General features: G+C 38.0%; 1 protein-coding gene across 11 annotated transcripts in view; it reads left to right on the plus strand.

Moving 5' to 3' along the window:
* Positions 1 to 1,752, plus strand: part of LOC140728956 (cadherin-related family member 2-like) — a 134,600-nt gene extending 132,848 nt beyond the window's left edge. For 6 of the 11 annotated variants that reach the window (XM_073048095.1, XM_073048102.1, XM_073048096.1 and 3 more), the window contains one exon: positions 815 to 1,752. In XM_073048095.1, coding sequence (XP_072904196.1) covers positions 815 to 1,006 — 192 coding nt within the window. In that variant the 3' untranslated portion in view covers positions 1,007 to 1,752. The remainder of the gene's footprint in view (positions 1 to 814) is intronic. The other 5 variants (XM_073048099.1, XM_073048104.1, XR_012099222.1 and 2 more) reach the window with 4 other exon arrangements.
* The last annotated feature ends 18,351 nt before the right edge of the window (positions 1,753 to 20,103 follow it).

Raw genomic sequence — 20,103 nt, forward strand, 5'->3', positions numbered from 1 at the left:
AATGGTCAACAGATGAATAAAGAAGATATCCATGTTCTAGTAGGGAATATTCCAGATGGGCAACCAAATAAGCATTACTATGGCTATTTACTTACTTATTGTGCAGAATAATACCACTGCAATGATTCCAGGACGAAGAAGTATTGACTGATTAATTGGAATTTTGCAATAACCATATAACTGAGAACTCCCCATGGTGCCTCACTGGAAAATTAACAATGCCTTGCCTACAATTGCACTCCCAGGGTAGTGAAGAAGACACACCAGTGGCTGTACTTCATTAGGAGTTTGAGGAGTTTGGTATGCAACTGAAACACTAACGAATTCTGAATAAATGCCCTGGAGGGCATTTTGACTGAAGACCCACAGTCGATGCTTTAGGAACAGATTCTATCTCTCTGCTATTCTTCCCATGCCTCACTCCTTTTTTTGCACAAATTATTTATATGTTATTATAATTAATAGTAATTTTTTATGTTTTGCACTGTATTACAGCCACAAAACTTATGTCAATGATAATAAACTTCCTTCTGAGTAATATTTAGCCTCGGAATTTGTACAGAAAATTACAGTCAAAATTTCCACAAACTGTCCAATATATGGGAGGTTTAATCGAAGTAATGATGACTGCAAAATTCCACTTGGGGGCCTTACAAATATGTTTAACTTATATTTATATGTTTAGCTTGATTTTGTTTATAGAATTTTCAAACAGAAACTTTGCAAATCCAATGCTTGTACTTAGGTGGCATCATGCAAGTTTTCATCTCATGCCAGTAATCTTTTTGTCTCCTTGTAATGTAACTTCAAACAGGAACAAAGAGGCAATGCATTTTCCATAAACGCACAAAAAAGTGACTCCGAAAGTCCTCAAGAGGCTATAGCCCACAACTTCCTCGCCATGGTTCTAGCAACCCACGAAGAAAGAAAACATATAGAAAAGCAGAAAACTGGAAAAATGACTAATTTACTCAATAATGAGAGACCAAATGGTACTAATCTGTGAAGGAAGAATTTTAAGCTATTGAATATTTTGTGACTTTCTGGGTTGATGTAGAGTCTTAATTGCAAATGTAAAAATTAACCTTACCAGTTGGATTTTTAACCTGTGATTAACTTTGCAGAGGCCTGAGGATAAAGCCACCATCCAGAACAAATGTTTAAATTTTAGGTCAGTAGGAAAGTTACCTGGTTTTGGGATCTGAACATGACTTTGTCACTAAGTTCACTCAATTATCGTGGCTTATAAGTGGTTCTGTTGCACCCTGATCAAACTACTGTATTTACTTCTTAGTGACACTCTGTCCTCTTAACTAGGGGCTCCCAACATGGGGTCCATGGACCCCTTGCTTGATATTGATCCATGTCATAAAGAAAGGTTGGGAAACCCTACCCTACACGAAGTAGATTGTAACTCTACTGCGGTAGCTACCCTTCCCTCCAGAAAACCAAATTGATTAATTAACCACAATCTAGATTTATTGTTTTTCCAAGTGATATTTAATTATTATATTGCTTCCTATTACTGGTGACATTTATGAATAAATTCTGGACAGCCAATGATAATTGTGCTCTTTGAAACCTCAGGATTGCAGAAGCCATTTACAGCACCCTGGCTGATATCATTTCACTCATGGTATAAATGGATTGTTGTTTGGTTGGCCTATGCTATCATGAAAGAGCGCTTTGTCATATTTGTAAGTTAATTGCCATGAAAATATTTGGTCACAAAATAAAAACAATTGAAATTTGCATTGTTTCTCAGCATATTGTGGTCCAACATACTTCAACATGCACAACATTTCCTCCACGATCTTCCATGTTGCTGACATTATAGACAAAAGCTGTGTTTTGTTCATTTAGCACCTGTTCTTAGTAAAGGCATCCCAAAGCCGCTTCACTGAACCAGTTACCAACCCAAGTTTAACACCAAGCCAAAGACCAGGAGGTAGTGGTGAAGAAATGAATGTTGGGAGTGTGCAGGAATATCTCATAACCAGTGGAAATGAAGGCTCTGCAAGCATGGAAGATGTGAGAGTCAAGGTCATGAAGGAATTAGAAGCACAAATTGCTGGCTGCCATGAGTTTCTACTGTGAATGTCTGCAAGAAAATGAATTTCAGGTTTTCTGGTGACGTCATCGTCGAGAATGGCAGCTTAAGTCACTAGCTCCTCCGGAAAAATGCCCCATTAACCCGTCAAATATAATATTTTTTGAAAAATATTTGAACTGAAAAGAGGGGCAAGAATGGGGAGAAATGGAAATTTAAAAATCGACACTGCGGAGCCTGCATCTCAGAGGAGTGCAACGAGCAGCTCTCCGACCCGACCGTGTGCTAGCGAGGCGGCTGCTGGGCCTCGTTCAGTCACAGCGGCGAATATCTTCGAAATCCTGAAAGAGATAAGGGAATTCCGGAAAGAAATAGAGCAGCAGCTCCATGATATTAAGGCAGAGCTCGCCAGCGTTAATCAAAAAATAGTGGTGGCAGAGACTCGCATTGAGAAGGTGGAAGATTGCGTTCAAAACGTGGAACGGCTACTGAGCAAGACAATAAAAATAATACATCACCAAGAAGGTAAACTGCTAGACCTGGAGGGAAGATCACGGCGGAAAAATATCAGAATATACAACGTTCCAGAAGGAGTGGAGGGCTCGTCTATGACGGAGTTTGTCGGAAAGTTACTGCGGGACGCGCTGGATCTTCCCCCGGCTATGTAGCTGGAAGTCGAAAGAGCCCACCGTGCATTAGTCCCAAAACCTACCCAGGATAGAAAGCCACGCTCAATAATAATTAAATTCCTTCGGTACAGCACCAAGCCAGAGATTCTACGAAGGGCCTCGAGTAAAAAGAGAGTGTTTTTAGAGGATAAATTAATATATTTCGACCAAGATTACCCCCCCCCCCCGTGGTTCTCCAGAAACACAACGAATACTGCAAAGTAAAGCGAGTATTAAAGCAAAATAAGATTAGATTTCAAACTCTGTACCCTGCTAAACTTCGAGTGTTTTATGACAACGGGACGCAGTTGTACCAGACAGTGGAAGAGGCAACTACAGACATGAAGGCCAGAGGGTTGCCCGTCAGCGTGACCAAAACAAAGGAAAGCCTGGCTGAGGAATTGTCCCACTCGGCTTGGGAAATAGTGCGAGAAACGAGAAGGCAGGAGACGGGAAGAGGCTGAGAGAAACATATCAGGAAGAGACCGGGAGTTTCCCAAAGACAGTCCTCACCCCCTTCAGAAGAGCCATAAGGTTTGGCTAACTTTAAAAATGTTGAGAAGCTAAACAGAAGCAAAAGTACACAGTGATATACCTATCTCGAGAAATACTTATTATAATGTGGATTTTATATTACTTAGTTGTTATTCTTTATTCGTTCACTTACTCCTTTTTCCCCACCAAAATGAGAATATATATATATATATATATATATGTGTGTGTGTGTGTGTGTGTGTGTGTGTGTGCATATATGTGTATGTGTGTATATATATATGTGTGTGTGTATGTGTGTGTATATAGGAGGAGTACACAGGGAAATCTTTTCTGTGTAATGGACTTGTTCACTGACTTTTATGAATACTGCAATGGGGGCCCTCAACTGATAAGTAGGAGGGGTTATCCCCCACAGCTAGACATTTCCTCTAGCTCAACTCAGGGTTGTTTACTAGAGACATCAGCCTTGGAATCACACGTTTGTTGCCATTTTTGTTATTATTTGAGTTTCTTGGTTCTTATTTGTTCAGGGAGTAGATTGATTAAGTTTTATTCTAATTTCAATGATACATTGACAGATAACTACAGATGGCTAAGGATTCATTTCTTTTAATGTACATGGGCTATTAAATCCAATCAAACATAAGAGAATTTTATCCAAAATGAGAAAAGAACAAGCCCATGTAGTATATTTACAGGAAACTCATTTAAGTGATAATGAGCATAAAAATCTAAAGAGAATGGGCTTCACTAATCTGTTTTTCTCCTCATATAAATCAGGACATAGGAGAGGAGTTGCTTTTCTTATCTCGTAAGCTAAATTTTGAAAAAATATTCAAAATGGGAGATAAAGAAGGGTGATATATTCTGGTAAGGGGGAATATAGATGGCAATTCAGTTACTCTATTGAATATATACGCAACCCCGGGGAGTGATATTGGTTTCTTTCAGAAAATTACTGATATTATGGTAACGGAAACAGAAGGTCTCCTGATGTGTGGGGGAGACTAACATTTACAATTACAACCAAACTTAGACTCTTCCAATTAAAACCTATGAAACAAAATCTTTACATAAGAAAGTTAATACACTTTTTGAGGATGTTGGTTTAATTGATATATGGAGGGACCTATTCCCTGACAGAAAGGATTACACTCATTATTCTGCTGCACATTCTGTATATACAAGAATAGACTATTACATAACATTTGGAAAAGACAAAGACAAATAAACACCTGTGGAATTGGGACAATAGATGTAAGTGACAATGCACCTATATATTTATCTGTTGATTTTGACCTACAACCAAAGAATACTATTTGGAAACTAAATTCAAGTCTACTCAATGATCCATACTTTAAGGAACAAATTAAAAAAGAAATTGGTCTCTACTTAGAATTTAATGATAATGGAGAGGTTTCACCTCTCCTTTTATGGGATACTCTGAAGGTGGTCTTAAGAGGGAAAATTATAGCGATATCTTCATATGAGAAAAAAAAGGAATAAAACATTAGAGGAATTACAAAATAGGCTGAAGGAACTAGAGAAAAAACACAAATTGAATTTGGCACAGGATACATTAGGGGAAATTAAAAGAATTAGGAATGAAATAAATAATTTGGCTATGTAAGAAATCAGGAAAAACTTAATGTTTCTGAAACAGAGACATTATGAAAGTGGATCGAAATCTATGAAAATACTGATGTGGAAACTGAAAAAAAAATGTAGCAGAAAATACAATTCATAGAATTAGGGACCCAAGAACGAAAATGATAAAAAATAAGCTAAGTGAAATTCAAGAAGCTTTTGAAGTGTTTTACAAAACGCTATATTCCAAAGTTCCAGGGGGAAGCATAACCCAAATTGACACCTTCTTGAATTCTCTAGAGTTACCCACTTTAAGCGAAGAACAAAATAGTACGATGACTGCTGACATAACTGAAGTTGAATTAAAAGCTGCAATTAGTAGGCTTAAATTAAGCAAGTCACCAGGATCAGATGGGTATATGGCAGAGTGGTACAAAGAATTTAAAAATGAGTTAATTCCTGTTTTACTCCCCACACTGAACTGGGCTCTAAAAAAGGCACAAATGCCACCCAGTTGGAAGGAAGTGATAATCTCAGCTATACCGAAAGAAAACAAGGATAAAATGGAATGCAGGTCATTTAGACCAATATCCGTTCTTAATGTAGATTATAAGTTATTTACCTCCATCATGGCCAAACGATTAGAGGAGTTTCTACCCATACTGATACGTAATGATCAGACAGGTTTTATACGACAATGCCAGACTCGACAATATACGCAGGACACTTCACATTATGGATCATATACAAAAAAAATCGAAGCAATAGTGATAAGCGTGGATGCTGAAAAAGCATTTGATTCGGTTAATTGGAATTTTCTTTACAGAGTTTTACATAGATTTGGTTTCCAAGACACAATTATTAAAACTATACAGACATATAGTCAACTACTATAATATAATCCTACTGCTAGGATTAAAATCAATGGATATTTATCAAATAGTCTTACCCTACAAAGGGGCACGAGACAGGGTTGTGCATAGTCACCACTACTCTTTGCGTTATATCTGGAACCATTAGCTCAATACATCAGACAAACTGAAGATATCAGGGGAATTACTATTAAAGGGACAGAGCATAAATTGGCTTGTTATGCGGATGACATTTTGATCTATCTAGGGCAACCAACATACTCTTTACCTAAATTGATGCAATCCTTTGAACAATATGGTCAATTATCAGGATACAAGATCAACATAGATAAAACCCAATTACTTTCATATTACTATAGCCCACCAAGAGAAATTGAAAGTCGATACCCCTGGGCATGGCACACAGAGTCTTTCAAATATTTGGGCATCATTATGCCAAAAGATTTGGCAAAATTATCAGAATGTAATTATCAGCCTTTATATTAAAAAATTAAGGAAGATATGGCAAGATGGAACCTGATTCCTTTTTTCACTCAGTTCAAGGATTGAGTCTATTAAAATGAATATACTGCCCAGTCTGTTATATCGCTTTCAGACCCTACCAATGGAGATTAATCAAAATCAATTCAATGAATGGAACAAGATGCTATCAAGGTATATTTGGCAGGGTAAAAGGCCTAGAGTTCATCTCAAAACTTTGCAATTAGCAATGGAAAAGGGGGGGATGGGGCTTGCCTTCTCTTAGAGATTATTATTTTGCAGCACAGTTGAGAGCTGTGACATGTTGGTGTAACCCATCATATGACGCTCAATGGAAAAACATTGAGGAGCGGGTACTTCTCATCCCCATACAAGCAATTTTGGCTGATAACAACCTGCAAAGGTACATAAATGCTATTGATAACCCATGGGTGAAATTGACTCTTAAAATATGGAAAACTACTATAAAAGAATATAATCTAGAGGGAGATATTGCAATTCTTAAATGGTGTGCATATGACTCCGATTTTACACCAAATAAATTGGATGCTAGATTTAAGGACTGGACAGCTAAAGGAATAACAGTTCTTTGCAACATAATGTAAGAAGGAACACTGTTCAGTTTTGAAATACTTAAAGAGAAAAACTTAATAGAAAAACAAGATTTTTATCGGTATTTACAGATGCGACAATATGTTAATAAGACACTTAAATATGTAACCAAGGCAAATACATGCTTGATAGAGCTCTTTAGAAAAGCATATAATTCAGATAATGGTAGTAGAATCATTTCAAGCATGTATAAGGGGTTGTCAAATCTTAAAACACATTCGACTTCATACATTCAAACAAAATGGGAGAAAGAAGGAGGGATAATTATATCTGAGGAAGAATGGACAACAATATGGAGGTATCAATGGAAATGTACCAGTTCACAGAAATGGAGGGAGTTTGGATGGAAAAACTTGATAAGATATTTTATTACACCCTGTCAGAAATCCCAATTTGATAGTAACCTCCCTGTTTGCTGGAGAAATTGTGGAAATCAAAATGCAAATCATTATCATATTTTTTGGGACTGCCCTGTTATCAAAAACTATTGGAGGGGGATACACAATGCCCTACAAGGCATCTTTAAACGTGAAATAGCCTTAGAGAGTAAGACCATATATTTTGAATATATACCTCAAGAATGGTTGAAAAGAGATAAATATTTAATGAATATACTGTTGGTGGCTGGTAAAAAGACTCTTACTAGGAGATGATTATCACAGGAGAGCCCAACTTTAAATATATGGATGGAAATTGCAATGGACATTTACAAAATGGAGAAGATAACGGCATCCTCATTACCTCAGAAATGCTTTTAGGTTCTGCATGATGACTGCTTTATTTACCAGATAAGGTCAGGGGCGATCTGTAGAAATATGCTATCTGTTTATAAAGTGTTCTAACATGTCCTGTGGCTATAAATGGTACTATATAAATGCAGTTCATTTATTCTACCTTTTCATCTCATTACAAGAATGAGTCATTCATTTTCTTTCTTATATTAAAAAAGTATCATCTTTATGTATTACTTCAGGGACAAAATTGTTATTGTGATTATTATTATTATTATTATGTTTTTAATTTTTCTCAGCTCAATCTGGTAAAACCTGAGATATGGGCATAGACAAGCATACTCATTTTTCAATTGCTGGGAACTTTTGGACTATTCTAGTGGTGTTTAGTATTGTAGCTTTCTGAAGATTTACTTAAATATTACTGTGTATGCTTATTAGTTTAAAGCTATTGTGCAGTGTCTTGGGATGATACCAGTTGCAGATATTACTATGGGACAATGTATACCCTGTTCATGTTCCATAGTCTTTCAATTTCCTCTTTTAATTCAGCATATTTCTAGTACTTTTCATTTACTGATTTCTGTATGTTATGTGTGTTTGGAATGGTTATATTTATTAAGTAAGTTGTTCTTGCTTGTTCATCCTGTAATTTCATATCTGGATGGTTATTACAGATTGTCCTATCAGTAATAATGGATCAGTCGTAAGATAATTTATAGGACTTTGATTCTACAACTGGATCGGGCTTGTATCTGTAGTAAAGCAGGGTGTCTTTTACGTGTTTGTATTCTAAAGCAAGATTTTTGTGAATGATGTTGGCACTTGATTTTACCTGTGTACATAATCAGATTGAGTTAAACCGCTGCAGGACCCTGCAATATACTGGATTGTTTCAGGTTTCTTGGCATTTTCTGCATTTATCATCTTGAATTTATTGGTCTTTTATTATGTGTTTTTGGTAATTTTTTTGTGTTAACCACCTGGTCCTGTATTGCCACAAGGAACCACTCTGTTTTTGGTCTCCAACTCTGAGCCTGGTGTCTGATGCTCTCTTGTCAACATCTAGTCCCCTTAGGTCGTGGGGATGTCTTCCATGGTGGATCGTGCTCTTCTATTGGTTAACTTTTTCTCCTATAGTGATAATTTCTTCTTTTTTCTGGGTTGTGCTTTCAGTTAAGTTTAGTACTGTGTATTCCGTATCAGAATTGCATATGCTCACATGGAGTGCAAGTAGGTGGACCTGAGTCCATGGCCAGAACAGCCATGAACTGTCGGGCAGCATGATAGCATAGATCGGAGGTATAGTACCATAGAGTGCAGCAAGGTGGCATAGAGATTAGTGATGCTATTACAGCACCAGCGCTCTGGGTTTAATTTCCACTGCTCTTTGTTAGGAGTTTGTACATTCACCCCTTAGCCAAATGGGTTTCCTTGCATGCTCTAGTTTCCTCCCACATTCCTAAGATGTACGGTCTAATAGGTTAATTGGTCACATGGGTGTCATTGGGTGCCTTTGGTTGGAAGATCCTGTTACCGTGCTGTATCTCTAAAGAAAAAATAACAAAAACAAATTAAATTATTGAATGTAGAGATGCTCGATGAGCCAAATGACCAACTCCTGTTCCTACTGATTTGCAGTGATGCAGTTTGAAAGCTCTATTACAATACTCAGTTATCAAGTAGATGGCTATTAATTTTGCACCCTCTATTCTTGTTATCAACTCTGTTTACAGGTTTTTAATTCTTCTATCAAATTACTTTATCTGTTCCCATGAGAATAAACTGACTGTGTCCAGTTCATTCAAGTAACTAAAGACATTCACCCCTGAATTATTGTAGTAAATTTCTTCTGCACAGTTTCCAAAGTTTTTCCACTTCCCCAATGAAGAGTGCATAGGAGTGTGCAAAATAGTTGCCAATGTTTTTTAAAGGTGCCCTTACTTATATGCTCTGTGCCTCTGTGCATAAAGTCAAGGCTAACAAATGCTTTTTGAACTATTTGTCCTGGCATTCTTAAGGAAATATGTACATAGTCCCCAGATCTGTCCGGTCATGTGCCCCTTTTAGAATTGCTCCTTTTAGTTATGATGCTTGTCAAATCATTTCTACTGAAATGTAACACTTTGCATTCATCATTTATTTTTATTTAGAGATACAGCATGGAAATTCAATTAATATTTGAGAATCACCATTTTGCTGGTCTAGGTAGATACTAGTGGTTAGCACAACACTTTATAGTATCAGTGGTCCAGGTTCAATTCCTTGTGCTGTTTGTAAGGAGTTGTATGTTCTCTCTGTGACCATGTGAGTTTCCTTTTGGTGCACTAGTTTCCTTCCACAATTCAAAGGCACACCAGTTGGGAGGTTAGTTGGTCATTGTAAACTGCCTCATGATTAGGCTTGGGTTAAATCAGGGTTTGCTGGGCGGCACAACTCAAAGGGCCGGAAGGGCCTATTCTGCACTGATTCTCAATAAAATAGAAAGGGTGAAAGGACTTCAAGAGAAATTTGCTGCTCACAATAAATTGCTCCACAATGGGCCATTTGTAGATGTGAACTTCCCATTATTCAGGACATTTACAGAGACAGGTGCAGAAAAAGGGACTGAAGGATCATTGGGCATCCGAGGCACCCCAACCACAAACAGTTCCAGCTGCTACCATCCAGGAAATGGTAATGCAGTATTAAAGCCAAGACCAACAGACTCCAGGACAGCTTCTTCCAACAGGTCATCAGACTGATTAATTCATGTTGAGATAATTGCATTTCTATGCTATATTGACTGTCCTGTTGTATATACTATTTATTACAAATTACTGTAAATTGCAAATTGCACAATCAGACGGAGACATAATGTAAAGATTTTTACTTCTCGTGTATGTGAAGGATGCAAGAAATAAAGTCAATTCAATTCATTGTAGACTTGACAGCCTCTTTCTGGACTGTAACTATCTTGATTCTACATGCCAAGGGAATTCCGCACTCAAGTTTTATTTAATTTGTGATTGTGTTGACAACAAATAATTGTTAGAGCACGATTCATTTTTCTTTTGACAAATGATTAATTCTTTCACTCAGCAGTTGGTTTAGGAAGTTAGCCTTAAAATGAATCCAGAGCATCATAAGCATCATTCAATTCCATATCAACGCTGGGAAGTGAATCCAGATGATACCTAAGGAATTACACATGGGAGTAAAGGTTTCAGCTGATTCCTTGGCACACATTTGCTTGGTAACATTAAGTATTCTTGTGAATCAGAACTGGTGGGCCAGCATGAGAAAGATTAAGAATGTCTAGTTCCCTAATATTCACCTCCTTTAACTGGTTTGACACTGTAGAATACATGTGATCATATAGCACCTCAGTCCATGATAACTATTGCTACTAATTGTGTTCACTGGCATTTGATCTGTAATCCTTTATAGACCTCTTACCCCTTCGTATCCATGTTTGGCTTTAGAGCCTCCCCAAAATATCAAGGTAAACAGAATCTCAAAAAAACAAGAATAATGCAGACTTCTAGATAAATTGAAAATGTCACACTGAAAGAAGACAATTCCAGATTTCAAGGCAAATGCAAAAGCAGCTTTGACTGTTTCACAGCCCAGGCTTTATTGATTGCTGGCAGATTCCCTACAAACACATGGAAGAAAACAAAAAAAATAGTTTAGTATTTAAAGGAAATATTACTCAATTCAACTCTGCAAATATCTTGCTATCTGTACACTTCATTGTGACAGCTTTTTGCTTTAAGATCTGAACCATTTTCCCCACAGGACTTTAATGATCTTCATCGCAGCCATGACAAACTACACGGCATTAATTTTTTAATGCAGTATTGTAAGGTGGTGTAGAACAGATGGTGGAGTGCCTCAGTTTTCAAGGAGAAAATGACCTAGTGATAAAACAATATAATGGCACTATCTTTTGACACCCAGCAGTTCAGACTGCACCTGAACCAATGCATTGCAAAGATACATGGGTTAGTAGGTTCATTGGCTGCATGAGTGTAATTGGGTTGTGTGGGTTCGTTGGGCCAGAAGGGCCTGTCACCATGCTGTATTTCTAAAAAAGAAATAAGTTGTTTATGCCAATTTTAACTGTATCCTTGAACTGCTGAATGGGAAGACAGAAGCTGCTGCAATCACTCCGAAAAGAACCAGGACAATTTTCACTAAGAAACACATATCTCATACAGCTCAGAGTATATATAATAGTCTCCATGTGGAACATGTGCTTTTAGTCAAATGTTACTCCTATCTCCAACTATGTCACTCAGAGTGATTTTACTCACTGTTTTCCAAGACTCGATTCAATTAGTCTGATTAGTAAATGCTGTTTTTTTTTTAAAGAGATTGATTATTGAGGAATCATAATCTCAAATTAGAAGCCTTCACTGTCCTTGAAAAGTTGGTGATGAGCTACCTTCTTCAAACCACTTCCAGTCCTCCTGGAGGAGGTTTTTCTACTAATTAGGCCTAATGGGATTGAGACCCAGTGGCCATTACTTCCCATCCCCATACAAGTTGATAACAACCTGCAAAGGTACATAAATACTATTGATAACCCATGGGTGAAATTGACTCTTAAAATATGGAAAATTACTATAAAAGAATATAATCTAGAGGGAGATATTGCAATTCTTAAATGGTGTGCTTTTGACTCGGATTTTACACCAAATAAATTGGATGCTAGATTTAAGGACTGGACAGCTAAAGGAATAACAGTTCTTTGCAACTTAATGAAAGAAGGAACACTGTTCAGTTTTGAAATGCTTAAAGAGAAAGACTTATTAGAAGGTTATAAAGGGTTGTCAAATCTTAAAACACATTCGACTTCATACATTCAAACAAAATGGGAGAAGGAAGGAGGGATAATTATATCTGAGGAAGAATGGACAACAATATGGAGGTATCAATGGAAGTGTACCAGTTCACAGAAATGGAGGGAGTTTGGATGGAAAAACTTGATAAGATATTTTATTACACCCTCTCAGAAATCCCATTATGATAGTAACCTCCCTGTTTGCTGGAGAAATTGTGGAAATCAAAATGCAAATCATTAACATATTTTTTTGGGACTGCCCTGTTATCAAAAACTATTGGAGGGGGATACACAATCCCCTACAAGACATCTTTAAATGTGAAATACCCTTAGAGAGTAAGACCATATATTTTGGATATATACCTCAAGAATGGTTGAAAAGAGATAAATATTTAATGAATATACTGTTGGTGGCTGGTAAAAAGACTCTTACTAGGAAATGGTTATCACAGGAGAGCCCAACTTTAAATACATGGATGGAAATTACAATGGACATTTACAAAATGGAGAAGATAACAGCATCTGTTAACCATAAGCTGGAACAATTTGATTCATACTGGGAAAAATGGTTTAACTACATAATGCCTCATAGGCCTGATTTTATTCTCACAAATCAATGAATCTGTTGTACAAAAAAGATCACTCCCTACTTGTACATAGTTCTTTCCTTTTGCTTGTTTTTTCTTGCCACTCTTTTCTATAAGTGTATACCCCAGATAAATACTTTGTGGAGATTTTGTGATATATATGATTATATGATATATATGTACAATGTCTGAAATACATCTTATGGAAATACGGGTGAATCTGCAGATGCTGGAAATAAATTTTTAAAAGCACAGAATGCTGTCTGGCCTGCTGAGTTCTGCCAGCATTTCGTGTTTTTTCATCTTATGGAAATGTTTGTTTGATGAACTTCAGTAAAAATATAAATTACAAAAGGAAATGAATTTCAGGCTAGTGTATTGTGACATATATGTACTTAGAAAATAAATTTACTTTGAACTTTGGGTGGTAGTTCTTTGCTAGGCTACTTCTGAACCCGAATCTCTTTGTTGATATAAAATACCAAACCAAGCAATAACAGAGGTTGCCCGGAAGACTTACGGGATTTAAAATCATTTAGATTTTATAAAAATCTGATAGTTTTAATAGCATTTTTATTATAATTTCTTTTAAAATGACACCATATTACCAACACACACTAAATGCTGTGTTCCACCAGCATTTTGTGTGTGTTGCTTGAATTTCCAGCATCTGCAGATCTCCCCATGTTTACCATATTACCAATACACCACTGTAGGATTTGAATCACCATTGTTTTGATTTCCTATCCATTATGTAATTGTATATACTGCATCTGCCTTTGAACAGTGATAGCTAATACTGTGAACTGTCCAAACACAGTGGCCAAAACAACTCATTTATTTTGTTACATTGACATAAGGTAAAAATTGAGATGTACTATACCAGGATGTTTCCTCAAGAGGGGGAGTCTATGGCCGGAGAGCAGTCTCAGAATACAAATACGTCCCTTTGGACAGAGATGAGGAGGAATTTCTGTAGCCAAAGGGTGGTGAATTCATTGCCACATACATCTATGGAGGCCAAGTCATTGGATATATTTAAAGTTGAGCTTAATAGCTTCTTGATTATTTAAAGTTGAACTTAATAGCTTCTTGATTAATAAGGGCGTCAAAGGTTACAGGGAGAAGACAGGAGAATGGGGTTGAGATGGATAATTAATAAGCCATGATAGAAAGGTGGAGCTGTCTCAATGGGTAGATTGACCTAATTCTGTTCCTATGCCTTTATGGTCTTATGGCCAGTGCACAGTAAGCTTAACTTCCCTTTGTAAATCTGTTGCATTTCAATTTAGGAGATAGTTGAGAGGAAAATTATAAAGATCCTCCACCCTATGTTTGGCTCTATTCTGACCTGCCACTATTTTTCTCTTCATTACCATTGGTGTGACTGGCGCCCCATTCAAAGAGGGGGTCAGTGTTTGTTACGTTGTCCAGTTTTTCTGCATTGCTGTTCTCAGGATCAGTACTGGAAAGGATGGGTCTGTTACCAATGTGCCATACACAAATAGTGGGCAGGTGACTCATCGAACCAGTCCCCAACCACTTCCAAACTAGAGCTTTATAAAGCTGTAACAAAGTGCTCAAAAGGCTGAGGAGCATCAGGAGAGTCCATTCTGATGGGGAGTTCACTTTTTAAAGAAGAGAAGCTGCACTTTTATATTGAACATGTTTGAATGTAGCCTTGTGAAAGCTGAAGACATTTTTTTTTGAAGTTTGTTTATTATTTTAAGAACTTTGTTCAAGATTTTTTGGCAGAAAGCTTTTTCACTGCCACAGCTAAAGAATGTTTACATAAGATTTGTGATTACTAACCTTTCCTTGTGAGAGCAGAAGACAATGCTCACAGTCACACAGAAGATATCTCTGCTGAAACATTGCTGTGTTTAGGGCACAGCATCGTAGCACGGCGGTTAGCGTAAAGCTATCACAGCAGCAGTTACCTGGGTTCAATTTGCACCGCTGTCTGTGAGGAGTTTGAACATGCGGCCTGTGAAGTACAGGTCCTTCAGTTTCCTCTCACATTCCAAAGGCATGTGGATTAGTAGGCTAATTGGTTAGATAGGTGTAATCGGGCAGAGTGGGCTCGTGGGCCAGAAGGACCTGTTTTATTGTGCTGTATCTTTAAGGCTTCCTCACAGAAACAGACCCTGCAACTAATATACAGTGCCTATAAAAATTATTCACCCCATTGGAAATGTTTATGTTTTATTATTTTACAACATTGAATCACAGTAGATTTAATTTGGTTTTTCTGACACTGATCAACAGAAAAAGACTCTCATGAAAAAGTTATCTAAGTTAATCACAAATATGAAACAGAAAATAATTGATTGCTTAAGTATTCACCCCTTTTAATATGACACACTGGTGCAGCCAATTGGTTTTAGAAGTCACGTTATTAGTTAAATGGGGATCACCTGTGTGCAGTAAAAATACACCAAAGGTCCAACTGCTGGTGAGTCAGTGTCCTGGCAAAAACTACATCATGAAGATAAAGGAACATTCCAAGCAACTCTGTGAAAAAGTTATTGAAAAGCGTAAGTCAGGAGATGGATACAAGAAGATTTCCAAGTCACTGAATATTCCTTGGAGTACAGTTAAGTCAATCATCAAGAAATAGAAAGAATATGGCACAGCTGTAAATCTCCCTCAAAAACTGAGTGACCGTGAAAGAAGGGGATTAGTGAGGGAGGCCACCAAGAGACCCATGACAACTCTGGAGGAGTTACAAGCTTCAGTGGCTGAGATGGGAGAGACTGTGCATACAACAACTGTTGTCTGGGTGCTTCACCAGTCACAGCTTTATGGGAGAGTGGCAAAGAGAAAGCCACTGTTGGGGAAAAAAAACTCACATGGAATCTCAGTTAGAGTTTGCCAGAAGGCAGGTGGGAGACTCTGAAGTCAGCTGGAAGAAGGTTCTATGGTCTAATGAAACCAAAATTGAGCTTCTTGGCCATCAGACTAAACATTATTTTTGGCATAAGCCAAACTCAGCTCATCTTCAAAAACACACCAAACCCACCAAGAACATGATAGTGATTGTGTTATGTTGTGGGGATGCTTCATTTCAGGAGGCTCTGGAAGGAATGTGAAGGTAGAGGGTAAAATGAATGCAGAAAAATACAGAGAAATCCTGGAGGAAAACCTAATGCAGTCTGCAAGAGAACTGTGATTTAGGAGATTTGTTTTCCAGCAAGACAATGACCCCAAGCATAAAGCCTAAGCTACACAGGAAAGTCTTAAAGACAACAAAGTTAATGGCCTGGAGTGGTCAAGTCAGAATCCAGACTTCAATCCAATTGAGAATTTGTGGCTGGACTTGAAAAGAGCTGTTCACTCACAATCCCCGTGCAATCTGACAGAGCTTGAGCAGTTTTGTAAAGAAGAATGGGGGGAAATCTGCAGTGTCCAGATGTGCAAAACTGATAGAGACCTATCCACACAGACTCAAGATTATATTTGCTGCCAAAGTTGCATCTACTAAATTCTGACATGAAGACGGTGAGTAATTATACAAACCATTATTTCGGGTTTTATAATTGTAAGAAATTTAGATCAATTTATAGTAATTTGTTTTCACTTTGACATGAAGAAGTCTTCTCTGTTGTTCAGTGTCAAAAAAGTCAAATTAAATCCATTGTGATTCAATGTTGTAGAACAATAAAACTTGGAAACTTCCAAGGGGGGTAAATACTCTTTATAGGCACTACATGAATTGAGTGCTCTACAATTTTAAATTCTAAATGAATTGAGTAGTCTACTGTTTGAACTTCTAAGAAGTGAAGTAACTGGTTTTGGGGTGTCAGTGGGAACCACTTGTGAAGTAGTGGCAGCTCATAGAAACATAGAAAAACCTACAGCACAATACAGGCCCTTCAGCCCACAAAGCTGTGCTGATCATGTCCCTACCTTAGAACTATCTAGGCTTTACCCATAGCCCTCTATTTTTCTAAATTCCATATAGCAATCCAGGAGTCTCTTAAAAGACTCTATCGTTTCCGCCTCCTCCACCACCACCACTGGTAGCCCATTCCACGCACTCACCTCTCTCTGCATTTTTAAAAAAAATATAACAACTTGCCCCTGACATCTCCTCTGTACCTACTTCCAAGCACCTTAAAACTATGCCCTCTCATGCTAGCCCTGATAAAAAGCCTCTGACTATCCACATGATCAGTGCCTCTCATTATCTTGTACACCTCTATAAGGTCACCTCTCATTCTCCGTCGGTCCAAGAAGAAAAGGCCGAGTTCACTCAACCTGTTCTCATTAGGCATGCTCCCCAAGGCAGGCAACATCCTTGTCTCATAGTCTCTGCTTCACAGCTACAGTAACCTTCAATCCTTGCCTCAGCCAAAGTCTGTATGGAGATAACTCATTCTCTTCTTCTTCTTCTTGTGACTGCATGGGTTTCCTCCAGGTGCCCTGGTTTTCTCCAGTATCCCAAATATGCAGGTTAATTGGCTACTGTAAGTTGCCTCTAGTGTGATTGGTAGGATCTGGAAGCAGCAAATGGGAAGGTGTGTTTGGGAAAAATTAATGGGGGAATAGAATTGCTCTGTGAACTAGCATAGACTCAATGGACCAAAATCACTTCCTTGCATTTTGGAAGGAAATATGTAAACGAACTCCTTATCTCTGAGGTGGGCCATTAAATGTTCCAGCAGTTGTTTTTTTTTTCTCTATAGTTCATTGTCAGGTAAATACTGTTACTGATTTCTCCTGAAGAAGCTGTTAAGGAATTGGATGGCATTCGTAATGTAGCAGTTAGTGCAATTGCTTTACAGCACCAGCAATCGCTGATCGGGGCTTGATTCCTACCGTTGTCTGTAAGGAGTTCGTACAAATCTCCCTGTGACTATGTGGGCTTCCCTTGGGTCTCCGGTTTCCTACCACATTCTAAAGATGTACAGTTAGGGTTAAGGTTAGTGCGATGTGGGTGTGCTCTGAGGCCAGATGAGTGCCGACGCTGGTGGCCTGGCCCTAGTATAGTCCTTGGACTGTGCTGCTTGTTGATGCAAAACACATTTCATTTATATTTCATTGTTTTGATGTACATGTAACAAAAGAAACAATTTTTTTAAATCTTTGAATTAGCATTTGCAAAGTGCACTCTTCCTCTGAACATTTAGTACAGTGAGTCTGCATATCATCATCTTTTGGAGATGAGTGTTTCATAACAGAATCTTCTTAACTTTTTGAGATGTGGTGCTCACTGGAGCACCAGTAGTGTTTATGGAACTGAGAAAACAGAGAATCTTCATAAATCAGCAAAGTCTGTACGCCTGGTATTATCTCCTTATTGTTTAGTAATTGGTAATTAATGTTGTAGAATGTAGAATCTAGAGTTGTGGTTACAGAGAAAGTGCAGGTAGATGAATGAAGTCCAAGGGCCATGACATGGTAGATTAAGAGGACAAGAGTTCATCTTTTTCATAAGGGGTCTTTTAAAGTGTCTTGTAACAGTACGATAGAAACTATCCTTGAGACTAGTAGTACATGTTCTCAAGCTTTTGTATCTTCTGCCTCTTGGGAGAAAAGAGAATGAAGAAGTTGGGAAGGATCCTTGATTATGTTGGCTACTTTCGTGAGGTAGCAGAAAGTGTAGCCATAGTCAGTAGAAGGAAGGCTGGTTTTCATCGCGGCTCTCTGCAATATTTGTGATCATGGACAGAGCAGTTGCTGTACCGGAGAGTGATACATCTGGATGATCTTCTCCAGCTGTCCAGCACGCCAAGATTTCTGTACGTGTCTAATTCTGGTTTTCTGCACTCTTCCAGATTTTAACACTCCATCATCAGAGCATAAGGACAATTCTAAATTTTGATCTTTGGAACAGATTAAGGCTGCTCCAAAGATAAATTATGATGCATTGTGAGATCTAGATAAGGAAATTTATTCTTGGAATAATGTAAGATTACCACAAGGACTAATGCTTGTACAAAAATAGCCATTGGTTAAAGTCCATTGCTCAACATGGTTAAAAGGGCTTCTTTTAGCAAATAGCAGTGATTTACAAGTCTGATGGTTTCCATCAAAGCTCTAAGCACACTATTAAGGTCTCTGATCACACATGCTTAATTAGTTTCCACTCCAATTGGCTATGATAATGATCATCTCAGAGGATGTTGGAACAGCTGCTCAGTGATGCTGCACATGTGGACGGCTTTAATGAACTAATTTCATCAGAAGAAGTTGACTTCACACAGCACTGCCTACCCAGTCGTTTAAGGCTTGTCTGAGCCAACAAATGAATAGCTGTGCATTTTAGTGCTTACTCAACAAGACTGAGGCTGCAGCAAATACCACATTTTTATGTCCTGGGGAATAGAAATTCATTTCACCTGTTTTGCTCCTGATAAATGAACTGGATGTCCAAGCAAACACATCTCAACCACCTCATTAACAGCAAAGATAGCATATTCAGCAGTCTGTAAATAGGCAAGGCTGTCCCTGAGTCAGGTAAACGGGGACAAGTACTAATGCAAAATTCAAGAGCAGATATCCATTAAGAGCCCAGTTTTGCCGGTTCTTGTGTGTCCTAAACAGTGGTCCGTGATGAGACCACGGGAGATGTTGACAAAATCTTTAAAGAATTGTTTTCAAGAAATTGCATTTCCCCAAATAAGCGGTACTGGGAGTCTACACCAGTTTCATGGATGGGTACAGCACATAAATTTTATTGCATTTGGAGTCCAGAGTTTTGTGATTGAAAGAATAGCCCAGTTAGGGACTGAATCAAGATGAGATGGAGGGGAAGTTTGAAGATATGGGGTGGTGAGAACAGATGGTGGGGAGAGGGTTGAAACAGAGACCATGGTTGGTAGGGAGGCAAAATGATCCTATAAGTGGAATCTTCATGGAGCTAAAAAGACATACAGCTGGAGTCAGGCCTTTCAGCCCAATACATGCACATCAACCAATGGGCACCCATCCATATCAGTGCCATCTTCCAGTATTTGGCAAAGCTTCTAGGCCTAGGCAATTTGAGCAAATATGTAGACATTTCTGAAAAACGGGTAGTGACTCTATTTTCACCCGTTTCTCTGGCAGTACATTGCCAATACCATTCTTTGAATGGAAATGTCTCAATCACATCACACTAACTATAATCAAGCACTTGCTATACCTCATGATGCCATCTCCAAACGAGAAACAGTCCATCACAATGCATTTCAAATCATAATTGGAGA

This window comes from Hemitrygon akajei, chromosome 6 (genome assembly GCF_048418815.1).
Source record: "Hemitrygon akajei chromosome 6, sHemAka1.3, whole genome shotgun sequence".
Lineage (NCBI taxonomy): Eukaryota > Metazoa > Chordata > Chondrichthyes > Myliobatiformes > Dasyatidae > Hemitrygon > Hemitrygon akajei.